The sequence below is a fragment of the Xiphophorus couchianus genome, chromosome 9, assembly GCF_001444195.1.
Source record: "Xiphophorus couchianus chromosome 9, X_couchianus-1.0, whole genome shotgun sequence".
Lineage (NCBI taxonomy): Eukaryota > Metazoa > Chordata > Actinopteri > Cyprinodontiformes > Poeciliidae > Xiphophorus > Xiphophorus couchianus.
In genome coordinates, this window is record NC_040236.1 from 11095590 (window position 1) to 11112876 (window position 17287).

The window sequence follows — 17287 nt, forward strand, 5'->3', positions numbered from 1 at the left end:
AAAATCTGTTCAAAAGTGATAGGCACTCAATAAATATAATGCAGAGGCCCTTTTCTCATAGTCAGTCTTCAAAATGGGAAATTCCTGAGCAGATGTTATTCAAAAGCCAATTTTCAGGAACTGCCATAATGTGTTTTTTTGGGGGGTCACTAAGTCATTACTATAACATTTTTGTAAATGCATGCAATGAAATTGTCAGATTAAGAAAAAAAAAAAGAACTCCAGTTGCAAGATTTCAAATTTATTAAAGCAATAAATCAGAGCATGAAATTGTTTAAACATTTTATTGCTATGTAAAATTAAAAATCCTGTACATTCAATGAAAACGTTCTACTTTTAAATAACACAAAATAAAATTAGGCAAAATGAAAAAAAACAAATGGCATCATGAAGAGAACAAAAATGGGGACACTTCAATTTTTAGCAGTTTCAGCACAGCATTGCTGCTAAACATAAGTTAAAATGGTTAAAATTATGCATTCTGTACTATTTAGTACAGCCTATTATTTTTATAAGTCATACACACTGAAGGTAGAATCCTAAACATATTTTATTATATTTCTTTGTATTAACATAAAAGGTCTAGAAATGAGGTCCTACATTGGGCCAAGACATATTAGCCTAAATAAAATCCTACATATGAACACATCTGTGAAACCCCTGGCACTTGCATCTACAGTGCTTGTGGATAAAGGCTGCAGCTGCTTCCCTCATAAATCACTCCTGTTACAGTGCAGCAAGTGAGAGCTGATGAGTCTACTCACTCAGCGTGTTAAACAATCTCTGAATAGTGATGCACATCCTTGTTGTCCTCAAAACAGCAGCACTGGGGATAACAAATGTGAAAATGAAGTGTCCTCCCCACGACAGCAGAATAATTAATGGCAACACAAAACTTCAAGTATATCCCAAATGCAGCTCCTTTGTGGATCTAAAGAGACTAAAGGCATGCATTCTCTACTAATGTGCAGCCACTTTCACTTTCTGTGACACACTGCAAAGTGCACATCTAGGAGCTAGTGGGTGCTCTTGGTGAGGTTTGGCTCTTCATGCCGTGACTTTAAAGCCAGTTTGTGTTCCAGGAGGCAAAAAGGCTTGGCTTACTACATTGACATTCAAAACGCTTTAATTGGGCTGCACTTAATCTCACACAAGTAGAAACAAAACAATGTTAGCATTCAAAACACCAAGTTCTTTGCGCATCACCTCTTTCGCAGTTAATTAATTTGAGCTGCATGATAAACAACATAAAGTGACTGTTATTAACGTAAACCATCTGTTATAAATTGTGAAATAAATTATAATCTGAGTACAGAAATAAAATTACTAATTAGGAACAGCAAAAATAAGCGTTCTACATCAACGTATTCAAATAAATCAAAGCTTTGTTGACGTTATTCCTAGACTGCATTCTGCAGCAGAACTCACTGCATTTGTGAAATACCTTACAAAATAAATAGTTACATAAATAAATAAATCTTGCATTGTTTATTCATTGTTAATTCTTCCTTTTACAGTACCATGACTTGAAACTGTACACTGAAATATAATACAGCAGTTACAATGAAGACAGAAGAGTGAAGCTGCCTTTTGTTATTACTGGTGCTGAGGAGAGGGATACAGAAAATGGTTAGCTGGTCTGAAGAAGATAAACAAAACTAAAACACTCTAGTAATCCCAAATCATTCAGCATTTTCTTTTTTTTTTTTTTTTGATCTTCCACAAGGCGATTGGGATGGGTTGAGACCCCACCCAGTGTCCAGAGCTGCCTCAAATTCACATCCATACTGGGATTACTAAGATCTGAGTTTGGCTTGGGTGGGAGTCATGGAAGAGGTGGGAGGTGGGGGGAAGGTTGAGGTCAAAAGGCGAGGTTTCGGCAGCCAGGCTTGCCACGGTGACCTCAGAAGTGGTCCATCCTGGCGGCGTAAAGGCTGCGGGAGCGTGGCATGGCCGTGGAGGCGCGGCCAAAGCTGGACGAAGGCCACTTCATGATGAACTGGGAGGTCACTGGCAGCAGGCACCTGGACAGACGGACACGAACGAGGGATGGAGGGATTAGGGGAAGAGGATGAACATAATGAGAGGATTAGTCCCGCAAAGGTCACAATTTAGAGGTCGGGGCGCTTTGATAGGCACAGAGACGGCATATTGCCCACTTTTCATACATTGATCTTTATGGCCATCTTCATTTGCACAGCTCAGTTTTAATAATGGCTGGGGGAAGTCAGGATATTATGACACCTCTTAGTTTGAAAAAAGGAAAAAATGAAAGGAAAACCTAGAACTTAAAGACAGCGACCCACATAATCACAGGCATTTCATGAAAGACTTATAACAAGAGTTACCATTACCACAAAATAAGATTTTTCTAAAAATACCAGATAATGTTGATTTGTTTTTCATGTACAGTGCAACAAAATGTGTTCGATACCTTACAGATCCCTTTGTTTTTTCTGTTTTGAAGTTACTTTTTTTTGGCACATGTAAGTGTTTAGATCATCAAAGAAGTTGATCAGACAAAGATAACCTGAGTTAACAAAAAAGCATTTTCACATAGTGATTTTGTTTATTAGGGGGGAAAAAACTATCCAAATCAAGATATCCCTGTGTGAATAAGTAATTGATCCCTAAACCTAATAACTGGTTGCCATGAAGGCAACAAATGTAATCAAGCATTTGCAAAGATGCATATTTTCTTAACATAAATAACCAGTTCATGTTTAAGATCCTGCCATGGCATACTGTTTGAATTAAAGTCTCAGCTTTGACTAAGACACTCCAAAACCTTAATTTTGCTTTCATTTGGAGATGGTGCTGTGCACTGGATTATTGTCCTTCTGTATAGGTCAAGATTGCTAGAGTTGATAACCAGTCATTCTCCTTTTGGGTTTACTTTTCTGGTAGAATGCAGATATGTGGTTCTATTACAGCAGGTCATTCAGGTCCTGAAGAAACACAGGAGACACAGACTATCACACTACCAGTACATTGCTTTTGATTTTTTGCTGAAATAGTTTTTTTTGTGTGGTTGTTCATACTACTAATTAAACCTGACCACAATCACACTTCTGTGTGCACAGTTTACAATCCTAAAGTGAACTGTATGCTCAGAAGAGGAACGCTGACATCACACAGCAGCACACTGTGCAACTTCTGTGGTGAAAGTCTGTTTGGATTTGTAATTAAAGCCAGGAGTGATGGGACTGTGATGTGGCATGTTAACATTTCAACCATTTTTTATGTACAGATGTATTGCGTCTGGCTTCTACTGGTGTCAAAAGATGCTGCTCGTCTCATATTAATTACATAAAATGAGTCAGGACCATTCAGACTGCAGATGATTTGAAAACATTAGGATAAGTATGGCACAATCAGATTCTTTGGGGGGGTGAAAAGGTCGGACTTGGATCGCTTACACTGCCATGAAAAAAGTAGAATATAGGTCACAAATGGACAAGCAAGTCAGATTTGGATTGCATTTGCCTGCTGTGTGAATGTAGCCCTAGTTTGACATCACATGTAAAAGAGCAAACAGTTTATATAAAATGTTCCACTTTTGTCTTTCCTGTCTAGAGAATGTTACTAAATGTTTTGAGGATCACACAGGCTGTTGTGTTTTGGTTAGGAGGAGCTTTAGCCTTTGTGTGTGTTGTATCATCTCCTTTGCCCTTTATTTGAGAGCAATCAGTCAAGAAAGCAGGTTGCAAGAGAAAGGGAAGACATGGCGCAATGGTCGTTGGGCTGGAACTCGAGCCTGTGACGGCTGTATTGAATACCAAGACCTCTGTATATGGGTTGCATGCTCTACCACCTGACCCACTGCAGAGCCCCAGCAGGGTCTTTAACCTTGAAGCTCTTTTGCCCATCTTTGTTTTATCTTTTTGTTTTTTTAAAGGTTTTCTTGGTTCTAGTGGCCTTAATTTGACAGTTGTCAGACAGGAAAGCAAGTTGAGAAAGAGAGGAAAGACATGCGACAAAGAATATCGGGCTGGGACTCAAACCCATGATGGCTGCGTCAAAGACCAAGGCCTTCACATATGGGCCAATTGCTTTACCCTTGCACCATAGCAACGCTCCTCAATTTGTTTCCCATTGTTGAATCATCATTAGTCAGGGAAAATGTGATTTTTTTTATGACTTCCTGGGTGAACTGTCAATGCACCTTCTGAGAAGTTTTGAGAGGCTGTGTACTCCTACGACGGTCATCCACTGCTCCATTTAGGAACAAAAGCCTTAGACATGAATTTGTAAACAGACTGACATGTCAATGGCTTTGTATTTGCGTGTTTTAGAATTTTTTTAGATTGAGGTATGATGTTTTGGTTTTGGGCTAGTTTGGCTTTAATAGCATTATTTCCCTCAACCTTCCTGCGGTCTTTGCCTCAATGCTCAGGCGGAGTGCAGCAGATGTCACAGTCATCAAGAGCATGGGCGTGTGAGGGAGTGTCCCGTCAGACCACCAATTCCCTAACACTGGAAATACTACAACACAAATAAACAACACAAATAAGCCTCGGAAAAAGAGCACGCAGGGTCAGTGCAATATGCCTGAGCACAGGGTAAGAAGCTCTAAGGGTTAAATGAACCCTGTTGTCTCTTTAGACCATGGGACATTAATAAATTACATTTGAAAATTTTGTCTTTTACAAAAATAACAGGATGTCTTTCTCTTGATATTAAAATTTGGTTGATGAACTAAAACAGTTAAATGTGCCAAAAATTAATAACTGAATAAATCTTAAAGGTGGCAAATACTTTTAAGACGTGGTGTTAAATAAATTCAAATCCCTCAAAATAAATAGTCTTCTGCAAATAAACTAAGTAACTAAAATGGACAATGTCCTAAATGCCAAATATAGAGAGCAAAAACAGAGTTAGAAACTGTTGATTTACTGTGCGAGTAATGCATTGTGACCCTTTGGGGCAATTTACTTTGAGTTTTTCTGTAATCTGACCCTTAAAATTTCTAGTATCAGGAACAGAAAATCCTCACCTATCGTTCCGAGGCACAGACGTCAGTACCTTTCTAAGACTTTTCTATGACACCTTCCACCGAGACAGAGCAGTGAGGCAGCTCCTGCTAACAGCGTTCCAGTACCTGAGAATGAGACCAGTATCAGGTTGAGATAGAGTCAAGGAGTTGTGGGAGGTGAGGGAGGTTCTGGACCCTTCCCCCGTCTGCCTTGGTTGCTTTAAATGAGTTGGATACGGCTGTCGGAGCAATGTCAGATGAGGTGATCAGATCCTGGGGAGGGTTAACGGAAGCTTAGGCAAATGTCGGGGTACTTACTTAAAACACATGAGATGGAGAGTTTTAAAATTCCACTCTGATAAGTATGAGCAGTGATTTGAATTTACAGGCTTTTCTTATAAACTTATATCATTGAATTATACATTCAGTGACCCTATTTTTTACATCTTCAGTGAGGATCTTTATTTAATAAAAAATACATCTAATGCTCGTTTAGTTAAACAAGTACAATGGTCACGAGAAGGAGCTCCCTGTGGAAGTGTTTAAGATGTGACAATCTAATCAAAAGGAACCCATTGGGGCTGAGGATTAGAGTGGAGGAATAATATCTTCTTTAAACCATGTGTAGCGATAGCACATTTTTCTCTGACAGCTCTCGTTTCTTGTGAAATAGCTCTTGGACAAATTAGCTGAGCAGCTTCTCCCGAAGTCGACTGGAAAGGAGAAGAAGAAGAAGAAGAAAATGAAGAAGAAGAAGTAAAAAAAAAGAAAAGAAAAATGTCGCTAAGGGCATTCGTATCAACAGAGCCTCAAACCCAAGAGAGTTAGAAGGGGATTCATATTAAATTGATTTAGTCCAATGAGAGTGTCCTTGAAACAGCTTCAAGTGGGTTGTATGGATCCCTGAAGCACAGAGTCTTCATCTACTCCTGGACTGGGTGAACAATGGCTCAGTGTGACACTTGTTCTAAAAGTTCTGCACTTCAGCCTCTGAGAGGTAGGGAAGTTCTGCTTTCAGCCTTTCATACATCTATTATGTAGCCTAAAGTGCTTTTTTACTCTGCAACAAATGATTTCATACAAAGATTTAAATGTTACAAATGGACTGATTTTGCCTTGTTTTATTTGTTTGTTTTCCCATTGCTCAGCTCCATGTATTCTGTCGCTTCCCCCAAAGTCAGCATGGAAAAGGAAGAAAGAAAGAAAGATACTGAACATTCATGTAGGGCTGAGTGTGTGTTCTTTGCAGCTCCTCTGCAATTCACTTTGAGAATATTCAGCTCATAAAAAGAATCACTCTGGCAGTGGTGAGATGTGGGGAAGGCGGAGTCCAAGCGGCTGCTGTCTCTGCAGGCTACATTTAATTGGACACTCGTTCGGCATCTTCCAGGTTCGTCCTCCTTTTGATCACAAAGACGGCCAGAGGGGGAGGCTTGTTCATGCACTTGTGCTTTTGCTTAAACTACTGTATCTCCTGACAGGCCAGTCTATAGTCATCCATTGGGATGTGAATGCCACGGTGCATTAAGAGAAGCCCAGAGAAAACAAAATATCATGATTAAGGATGGACGGGGAGACCGCAACGACAGCTGACGCAATCGTAAACCAAGAGGCTTCGGCGTCTCAAAGGTTATTCGCTGCCCACATTGAGCTCAACACCTCAATTAGCTCTAATTACTGCCACACTTTTCACACAAATGAAAGTTAATAGAATTTGAAACTTTTGTCATCAGGAGAAAATGAAGTCTTTTGGTATTGCCAGTAATTCCAGGCTTAACAAGAAAGTCATTAGTAAGGCTATTTGGCTACTTCCTCTCATCAGCCCACACAGGCCCACTGAGGGTCCTCCAGCTCATGAGGGTTTTGACACACTTGATCAGAGCTCTTCACACAGAAGGGATGTGTTTGAACAGGAGCAGGCAGGTGTGGTCAGTAACAGAAACCCGGCGGACCCCAGGTAATAGACAAACTTTGATCCACATGGAATGCTGCAAAGAGGAGACCTAATCTGTTCACACATTGGATACAGGAGAGAAAATATGATTTTAAAGAAATCAAGTAGTCAACACTACCCAGTAAAAGTATTCATTCCCCTTGGATTTCAAGTTCAATCAGATTTTACAGAGGGTATCTGTTAACATTATTTTGCAGATTTTTGTAGTTGTAGGTTTAGGTACTCTGTAACAGTAAGGTGACCCTCTCCCCCATTCTCAAGTCTTTTTTCACTGCTTCTTTGTATTTAGCTTCATCAATCTTTCAATCAATTCTGAGCTTCCCCAGCCCTTCATTAAAATAAAATCCTCACAGCATGTTGCTGCCAACATTAATTGAGTTGGGGAATGTGTTCGCCACATTCCATCTTATACCATGTTTTTACTGTGTTCTATAGACGAATAGGTGTAAAATTTAAAATGGGACTTCTTTCGTCTAGTAAAGACTTCTTCCTGACTATCATAGGCCAGATTTGTGGTTAGTAGTAATGTCCAGGGATTTTTGCACCTGACTTGTGGATTGGCCTCTTGGCTGGTTCTTTGTTTGTCTGGCCTTTTAGTTAAGGTAAACAGTTGTGACTTGGTAGATTTGCAGTTGTGCCAAACTCTTTCTATTTTCAGTGATAGAATGGACAGTGCTTTGTGAGAAATTCAAAGCTAGGGATTTAGTTTTTAGTAGTTCAAAACTGCTTTAAACGTCTCTGCTGTGTTTGTTTTTAAAATAAAATTACACACAGGTGGAATTTTGAAGACAATTGGTTGGTATATATGTAGTGGTATCATAGTGTAAGGGATTTAATACCTAAGTAGGGGAGATTGGGGTAAGATGAGCCATTTTTCATATTAAGGATCACTACATCAAGGCAACATTAGTTTGATTGCAAACTTACATATCTGCAAATATTTCAGAATATTGTGCATTTCTTAAAATAATCAGAACAAGTGCGGACATAACTGTTTAGATATTATAGCCTGTCCAAAAAAGGCTGTCTCATGGCACAACTAACCCTGTGTATGGGGTAAGTTGAGCATATGTTTGAGGTAAATTGAGCTGTATACCTATAAACACACACTTCATCCTATTTTTGTAAGGTGTAAGGCACTGTATATCTGTTGCACTGTACCTTATAGAGGGTGTCACCCTGGGCTTTTCTATCTAAGGTTCTGATCTTTGCATTCTGTGTGGGTTGTGAACACTTAAAGGACAGCAATAATAACCTATCACTCTCACCATCAAAAGTTTCATTAGGTACAACTTTCCCAAAATTCTGTTTTAACTTGAGAGTTATTAAAAAAGAAAATACAAAAAATGCCACCTTTGTGATGAATTTGAATAATTACCTCAGACTTGAATCACTGCTTCTTGTTGTTGAAAGTTTGGCATTAAAATATGCCATTTATGAAACCAGCTCACTGCTCGAGCCATCTGGCTTCATTTCACAGCCCTGAAGGTTGCTGCCTTCTAAGGAAAACCGATGCTTCTTTGTATATGATCATGTTGAGGGCTGGTAAAACTGAAAGGTAATTCATGTGGAAATGAAAAACACCTGTGTCTTTTTACCATTTTCTGCAAAACAGCCTTTCAAAAGTATCGTGCATTTTATTACACTTCCACTGAAGTATAGGTTAACCTTTTTAAAGTAGGTTCAGAAACACAGCTCACATGTACATGATGAGGTTTATGTTTGGTTATTCATATTTGGGTCATTTTAATGTAAAAGACAGGGTCAGTCCCTATAATCCACATTTTCTGTAAGAAAAATGCCAGCAGGCATGTGCCTTGAGCTAAAATATGATTTCAGAGCTTTTATATAGACTGCCACTTGGTCTTTCAGATGTAAATACAGCTAAAGAAATCAACTTGAGTGTTTAGAGAGGGACCGCTATCGGGTCACGGAACAGGACATGAGCATGCACACCCATACACTTTCACATCCACACAGTTTAGCCTTTCATGTAATGCATATGCATCAATGAGAAAATAAAATCCTAATTGCTTCTCAGCCATCTGAAGTGGCGGCAGTGGCTTGTGCGCGGCCCTTCGCATGCCGATGAAGAGATGTGAGCCACTTGTGGAACTGCAAACCACACGTTATAAACCAAACTTTTTTTTTTCCCTGTCAACCTGTGACGGGAAAAGAGCGGTGCTTGGGTTGATAATGGCACAAATGCGGTGCAGGTGAAGCTCTCAGTTCCCACTGAGACACTTCAAATGTTCTCAGGCTACAGTAGGATGCTCTTGATTAAAGCATTGTGTTAAAGACGTGGTGGCACTCGAGTGCTGTGCTGCAAACAGGTTGAATGTTTGCAGAGTTGACTGAAAGTGCTCCAAACAGTCTGAATGTGATTTCTTCTCCTTATTTTTTCTCTTGCAACACAGAGTAACAAATTCAATGTTGGTCCAGCAGGGAAAATAGTGCAATCATTAAACTGTCTCTTTATGCTATTATAAACTCAATATGTTGTTTTTTTTGTTAATGTGAGAAGGAGAAGGACATCATGCCAGACTGTTGGTTCTGCAGCCAAAGCAACCATCTTCGGACATGTTTGATCAGGCCTTCATTGAAATGTTGAAGTGGTGGCACCAACAGAAAGCAGTGAGAAGAGGCATTGTTGCAGGATGAGGGGGGTGGAACTAAACCAAGCAGAGACCTGAGTTGAGGGGCGAAGAGACGGAAGAAGAGGAGGTAGAGGAAGCAGCAGCAACAGCAGCAGGAGGGGAGCCATGGATGGAGGTTGGTCCAGCAGCGAATGGAAAGCTTTTTTATACAAAGATATATAGACAGAGGAAATAAGGAAAGACAGACAAATGCAAGCTTAAAGCTATCCGAAAGGATACCTTTAGCAAACATGTGGTTCTGAGAATGATCAGATCAAATAGAGAACATATTTGCATTCACATACTCGAAAATCAGTTCAGGCAAATTATAAAAGAACATCACAAGAGATAAAGCATAAAAACACCACATACCTTTTAACAGCTAAGGTTTTTATACACTAGAAGCAAAGTGATAGCTTGTTAAAATATGTGCAAGGCTTATGAATCATGTAAAGTGAGGCCGCAGGAAAAAAAAAAAGAAAAAAAAAAAAGCTCTCTCTCGTAAGGTCATTTGCTGCTCAGACTCATCTGGGCTCTAATTGAATTAAGAAGGCCTCCAGAGGCCCCAGGCTAACCTGAGCGCTAATCTGTGGGCCATTATTTCCTGTTAACGGCACGCTCCCTCTCTCTCCCTGCTCCCAACTCGGCTCCCGCCCTGTCTGACGGGCCCACAGCATGTGTGATTTAAAAGTTCACTCATTCCAAACCTGAGCCGCTGTTCCCTGTGGCGATCTGCGTTAAAAATAGAATGAGTCTGATTTTTGCTTGTTTGTTTTATCGGGGGTTGCATGAAGAAGATGATGGCTGCAAGGCTCCGCAGAGAGGGAGTGGGGGAAGCGGAAATGTTTCCTGAAAGAGGTTTAATGATGATAGCTGTATCGTAACGCAGTGTTTGTCAGTGCCTTCCAAAGGGAATTTATTACTTGGCACTTGTGGGGCTTTAGACTGCTTTGATTAACACTCCACTTTGACCTAAATATCAGATTAAAACACCAAAATAAATATTCATCAAGGTTGTTATCTTTACACATGTTCAGCACTGCAGCAACTTCATTCATTGCCTCTGTGTTGTGTTTATTATCTGATTTATTTTTTACTATGTTTTTAAATTGTTCGTGGCATTGCAGCAATCAGCCAGCGCATTAAAACCACCTGCAAGATACTGCATAACGAGCTGGAGGCAGGACATCTGGGAATTTTCTTGTGATGTCATGTGGTTTAGGGTTGTGGGGAGGGGCTTGTAAATACAGACACCCAACATTGCATTATTATGACCTGATCAATGCCAATAACATTGACTGATTGTAATATCTCATTAATATTTTACACCTATATTTTTGTTCATTCTCATTATTTCACTTTGTAAACTAAAACATAGTGATCGTCACATTAAATAGTTTAAGTAAGTATGGAAGTCAAGGCGTCTTCCAACTGAATGTTATAATAAAAGCAATTACTTTAGTATTTATTGAGTCTCAAAAATGCAAGTTTAGAAGATCTGGCTCAGCTGGATTCAAGACACTGAATGTCTTCCGTCCTGGCAGCACTAATCCCCCTTGAACTTTTTCACCTTTTGTCACATTACAATCCCTAAGCTTCAATGTAATTTATACGTGATAGTTTAAGTTTTTTTAATTATTATTTTTTATGTAGTTTTCCCATTGTGTTGAATGTTAACCAAAAAAGGACAAATGTGGTTCCGTCTGAATAGAGCATGTTGAGAATAAATAATTGCAAAGGAAATTACATGTTAGAACACACCCTCAAAGCTAAGGTTAGAGGATATGACACACTAGGGAACGCCCTCTTTAGGGCGTAGCTTAGATAGAGGCTAACAATGGAGATCACGAAGTGTTCTTGGGTGCCATTTTGTTCTGCTAGCCCTTAAGGATAGCATGAACTATGGATTGCCTTTATTTTGGTAATGAAAGGAATTCCTAAATTCAACTCACTGACTCTTTTTCAACCTTATACATTAAGAACTTTGCATGGAGAACAGATACATTCTCCACAAGCACCACATTGCACAGATTTGCTATGCAATATGGTCCTTTACAGGACTTGGCATAACCTGCAAACACGATTTGTTATGGTTGTCTATTAGAAAATACTGTAGATTGTAGTGCCTGACCAATAGTCAGAGATTTTACCACCTGAGGTGTAAATCTCTGAAGCTCTTCCAGAGTAATCAGGGTCTCTTGGCATGTTCTGTGTCTAAGAATCTCTTTGGTTGTCATGTCTCGGACATGTTTTTATAGGTTTGTAGCTGTGTCATACACTTTTCAGTTTTTAGATAAGAGAACTGAACACAGCTTTGTGAAATGTACAAAGCTTGGGATTTTGTTTTGTAATCTGGCTTTTATCTTCTCCACAAGTTTCTCCATGACCTGCCTGCTGTGTTCCTTGATCTTTATGATCTTGATTGTTGAATAATGATCTTTAAAAAACCTCTGAGGCCTGTACAGAGTAACTGGATTTTTACTGAGACTACATTATGCAAAAATGGAATCGTATTTATTAATTAGCTGCCTTCTGAAATAGACTGGCTGCACTTATTTAAAGGTGTCAGAGTAAAGAGGCTGGAAACAAATGCAAGACATTGCTTATATATATATTTTTATGTTTCAAAAATTATTGAAAGCCATGTAACATTCTATCCTACTTTCCATTTTACAATAATGAACTACTTTGTGTTGCTCTAGCTTATAAAATTTAACAATGAGGTTTGTGGTTTTAATGTGACAAAAAGGAGTGGAATACTTTTGCAAGGTAATGTAAATACATCTCAAAATTACTGACCAGGTATGAAGTATATATACAGGTTATCAGATGAATTCTCAAGACCAAAACTGAACATTTTTATTTGCATATTATGGCTTCATTAGGCATATTTCTTATTTTTATGACTTTTTAAGTATCTTTTGTAAAGCATTTTGAATTGCCTTGTATATAAACAAGGCTATAGACATGAATGTGCCTTCCTTCAAAAGAGTGGAGAGCCCTGAGTAACTCATATTGCATCCTAGCATGTTTTTCAAATCTGTACTGCAGCAGAATAATCCAGAAAGACTGCTAAAGTCCAAGAAATCAAAACATTTGAACCCACTTTTTACCTTGTATCATCCCAATCAGGACTGAAGCTTGTCAAAGTGCCACGTGACTCTGAGACAAACTTGTAAACGACTAACAGACAGTCCCGGCACAGCTGGACGAGTCGGCGACAGCACTGCAGCTCCTGGGGCGACACCACATCACTGCTCTTGCTAAAGATGATCTCCCACGACGAGCTGAAGAGCAGAGAGCCCAGTTAGCATACAAGTAATAAACATCACCAGGAAGCCTCACTTACAAGTTAATTATGTATGCACTATGACCACAGTATAACCTTTTCACTGTTGATGAGTGCAAAAATCTGCATACACTCTGAAATCTACCGGCATGAGGATAAACCCAGATGAGGGATGAAACAAATCCAAGTACAGTTAACCCTCCTAACAATCCTATACATACCCCTGACTGGGAGAGAGTTTCAAGAACTGAGACAGACAACCCCGGGGGGGAGGTTTTGATGTCTTCCCCTCTTCGCTCCTTGGGAGGTGGGACGTGCTTCCTCTGAAAGGGTTCAAAACTCTGTGTTTCCATTCTCCTCCTCCTAAGTCCTTTCTTAAAGCCTGCTGAATTCATTTCCCACAATAGCTGCTGGGCCGTTTGATTGTTGTTAAGTCCCTCAGATAAAATATCAAACAAGAGACAGAGCGGAGCAAGGAGGGGGTCTTCACCCTGGATTTAGAGGGTGCTTTTGGACCAGTAACCGCCTCACTGTCTCTGCGTGATACGGGGCTCCCTGTTGGGTTCATCCATGTTAGAGCGTGCCACGTTGAAAGAAGGAGGCCAGGCGATAGGCTAGAGAGCTAGCTGTATCATCCAAGACCACGCTGTGATCAGACAAAGATAAAACGAGGGGGGTGGGATGCAGCCTTGTCTAAACTAATCCTTGCAGGCTAATGTCCCTCTACCCAATCCCTGCCATTTCAAACAAATTCTCCTTTTCAATCACTTTCCAAAATCTCTCAGTCACTAAGTTAGTCTTTGACTCTCCCTACTCTTATCAAGCGCTTCATCTCTGTCACCTGCTCGCTCCCTCCCACCCTCAATTAGGACTCCGATGGAAGCGGGAGAGTAAAGTGGAGAGCTGTGGACGGTGGCTCGAGTTACCCCCCTGAGCCCTCTGTGCCAGGGGGAACACGCCGCCGAACAACTGAACTGTAAATGATATGGAGACTAGGAGATGTGAGAAGGTCACACCTTTATCTCAAAGGAGATGAAAAGCCAGCAGTTCAGCAGCTGTCTGCAGGTCGGGGTGGTATATCTGAATCTTTCCGCTTGTTGTCTGATTAAAGGTGCTTGTAAGACTTTAGTTACAGGACAAACTCCAACTGATCTCGATGTAAAGTTGATTTTTTTAAAAAAAGTAAATATTACTTTAAAAAAATAAACCACAAGAAGACTTCAGACTGTCAGATAACAGCCTGAACTTAAGAGGCCTTCATTCACCTCCCACCCGATTCCATTCCACCCTTTCTCTTTCTTCCTGCTCTCACCTGTGAATAAGCCCTGATTAGGCCCGGTTTAAGTGGAGAAAGTGCAGTGGGGTCTGCTTGATCTGTCAGTCACTCCACATCTTTCAACCTGTACATTTTTTCTGAAGTCAGACTGACTTTAAATGCCAAATTGTCCCTGCTGTCAGTAAGAACTGGTTCATTGATGAATGGAGGGCACACAGGCATGGGGAACCGAGGCAGTATATGAGCCTCTAGTTATGGACATGGAGAAGTGATGCAATGAATAAAGTAGTAATTGGGTTGGAGTGCAAACACTTGTTTCTGTTGACTGCAAGCAATTCAAATTCATTCGTGGTTTTTTGATACTTTTTTCTGTTTTTGTCTGTCTGATTTTGTTACATGTTACAGAGTACATCCCAATTCATCTCATTTCTAAATCATTTTATACTTATTCTAGAAAAATAAATATAACTCAAGAGTTTTTGTAATTGATACTTAAAATTTTTAAAGTTGATCAGAATGTTAAACATTTTTTTGTTTATGTTTTAGTCTTTCTATATGACTCTGACGTGACAAAAATACTAATTTCCCTTAGCCAGTTTAAAATTCGTAAAAATAGAGAACATGCCATTCAAATAATGTAGATGTGTGTTGATCTTTATAAGCAAGTATTAAGTAAGCAACAAGAAAATAGTTGCCTATAAGAAAAGCCAGAGTATCTACTTAAAAGTTTAAAACAACTGGAACTGTGACAAGCAAGGCTGGACAACTTTCTTTCCACCCACAGTGATGAGAAAGACAAGAGGAGTATAAAATATTCAAAGCTCCTGGCAGCAAAGACTGGCTTTCTGAGGACCAAGTCTCCATAACAATCATTACACACTTCCACTAGATTGTAATTTTGTTCTTAACTCGATTAAATGAAGGTTAAATACAAAAATGAGAAAGATTACAAGTCAATGGAATATTCAAGAAGCATGTCAGGAAAACACTTATTCTGTCCTACCATGCATTGTTAATATGCTACTCTAATTTTAATTGGAACTGTTTGCTTTGATCAAATGAAATCAAAGTTTTCAGCAAAAAATACTGCAGGAGATTCTGGACTGAAAAAAATGATGAATATGTTTCTGGTAAGCATGGTGGAGGATCTGTAATGCTGTGGGATTGTTTCACTTCCAAAGAGCCTGGGTGCCGTGTTAGAGTGCATAGCGTCATCAATTCTTATTGTAAACCCAGGAAAATTTTAAATTAAAATGTGGTTGCCTCTGCTAGAATACTGAAAATAGGTTACCACTGGGTCTTTCAGCAAGATTACATGAAAGACCCAAAACAAAAATGGTTCACCAGACACAAAATATATATTTTTTCCTGAACATGCCAGCTCCAGACCTAAATCATGGAGAACATGAGGAGTGAAGTGAGCTGAAAAGATGAGAACACAAGAGATTACTCCAGACTGTGAAGCATCTAAAAAAAACAAAAAACAAAGAGAACTGGTCAAAAATCAGTTTTAGGAGAAAACTAGTGTCATGACTTCAAGTAGAAAATATCTTGTGAAGGAGGATTTTTCTCCTCCAATAGAATAAAAGTACAGGAATTAAAAATAGATTTTTTACAGTGTGATGAATTTAAAGCAAGTCATTGTAAGGCTTTATCCCTGAGGTGCAAACAATTTTGAAGGACAGCGTATTTAGAATAGACCCACTGGGTTTCTGTTCAGTATAATTTTAAGGGTGTTGCGTCCTTTGTTCATTTTAATAGAATTCATTTGTGGACGCAGCTCTAGTCAAGCTCAAACCAGCCTACCCGGTGTTGGAGAAGCAGCTCCAAAGGCCCTGGCCATGACTCCACAACAGTCGATTGAAGACGCGTTTAAAAAGCCGATAGAGGTGCAGGCTCTCTACATCCGGCTCCCTCCAGATCCGCTGCAGCACCAAGCGAACGTTTGAACGAACAATGTCCAACACCTGAGGCAACCAGAAAGTAAGTGTGAGATGAAGAGAAAAACAATAGTTACTTCAGGTTCAAAGTTGTACAAGTAAAAGGAATGTTTGTAGTAATGAAATACATAATGACGTTTCTTATTTATATGCAGAACTTGGCATTTCTTCCAGTTGTAATTTCTTCCTATTTTTTCCCTGTTGATCTTACCATGAAATTAGCAATCACACAGGCTCCCAAATTTACTCACCAACAAAGAGCAAGCTTGCATTTATGAATAAATCCAGTGAAAAATGCATATTCAACAACACAAACCGACTGAAGAAAAGGTTTAATCAAATTTTACACTGTGCACTGACTATTTGAGCAGTTTAGTCAGGGCTTTCATAGAAGTCTCCATGCAAAGATAAAATCCAATGTCTTTGTGTGTGTTTGGCTGAGCTACAGCTAGGACGAAAAACCATTGGGGCAGACAGTGGAGAGCCTGGAAGAGGGCTAATTGCTGCACCAATGTCAGTCTTGGAGATAAGGTGTCAGAAGTTCCCGGGCGGTCCACAGACACCTTCGCCAGGCTTCCATCTTTCCCCCTCTTCCTTTTTCCTATCCCTTCCTACCTCACAACCTTCCATTTCTTCCTTTTTCTTCCCCTTTTCATCCCAGCTCAGAGCAGTGCTGAGGCTCTTTTGACTTTGATTCCTCGCTCCTCATTACTGAAGTGCTTGTCCGTCTGTGCATCCACGCATGTGTGTGTGTTTGTTATCGATGCAAAAGAAGTGAGATTTCCCCACAGCAGCATGAGGCGAACAGAGCATACATGCGCTCTCAGACAAACTGATAGATGAGTAAACACACACAGATATGTCTTGGTATGGTAATCAGGCGGCAGAGCGGTGGGTGCTACGTTCCTGACCTCTGCCTGCTGCTCATTAGGCTGCTTCACTCCAAATAAACATGAGCTCACGCCACCGAGGCCCACAGCTGAGCACAGCGGTGCAGAAAGCAATGGCTGAGAGATCACATCATTACTGACACGCCTACTGGATGCCATTTCACGTCTTGTCCCCTCTTCTGTTTTGTTTACATCTTTTTTGGTGGATCTACCTCCCATGGCCTGACATGGTAATGATCTTCATGTTTGTCATGTTTTTTTTCTGCTCTTTTTTTTTTCCTCTAAAGTTTGATTTGGGGATTATTTTTTGTGTTTTAAAAGTTGTTC

The 17287-nt window shown here is 39.8% G+C and overlaps 1 protein-coding gene across 6 annotated transcripts in view; it reads right to left on the bottom strand.

Moving 5' to 3' along the window:
• Positions 1 to 512: 512 nt before the first annotated feature.
• Positions 513 to 17287, bottom strand: part of ttll7 (tubulin tyrosine ligase-like family, member 7) — an 87749-nt gene continuing 70974 nt past the window's right edge. For 2 of the 6 annotated variants that reach the window (XM_028028398.1, XM_028028396.1), the window contains exons 19-22: positions 15937 to 16097; positions 12679 to 12852; positions 9619 to 9725; positions 2389 to 5101 (exon numbers count right to left, since the gene is read on the bottom strand). In XM_028028398.1, coding sequence (XP_027884199.1) covers positions 5019 to 5101; positions 9619 to 9725; positions 12679 to 12852; positions 15937 to 16097 — 525 coding nt within the window. In that variant the 3' untranslated portion in view covers positions 2389 to 5018. Of the gene's footprint in view, positions 2025 to 2388; positions 5102 to 9618; positions 9726 to 12674; positions 12853 to 15936; positions 16098 to 17287 lie in introns of those variants that run through there. The other 4 variants (XM_028028397.1, XM_028028400.1, XM_028028399.1 and 1 more) reach the window with 4 other exon arrangements.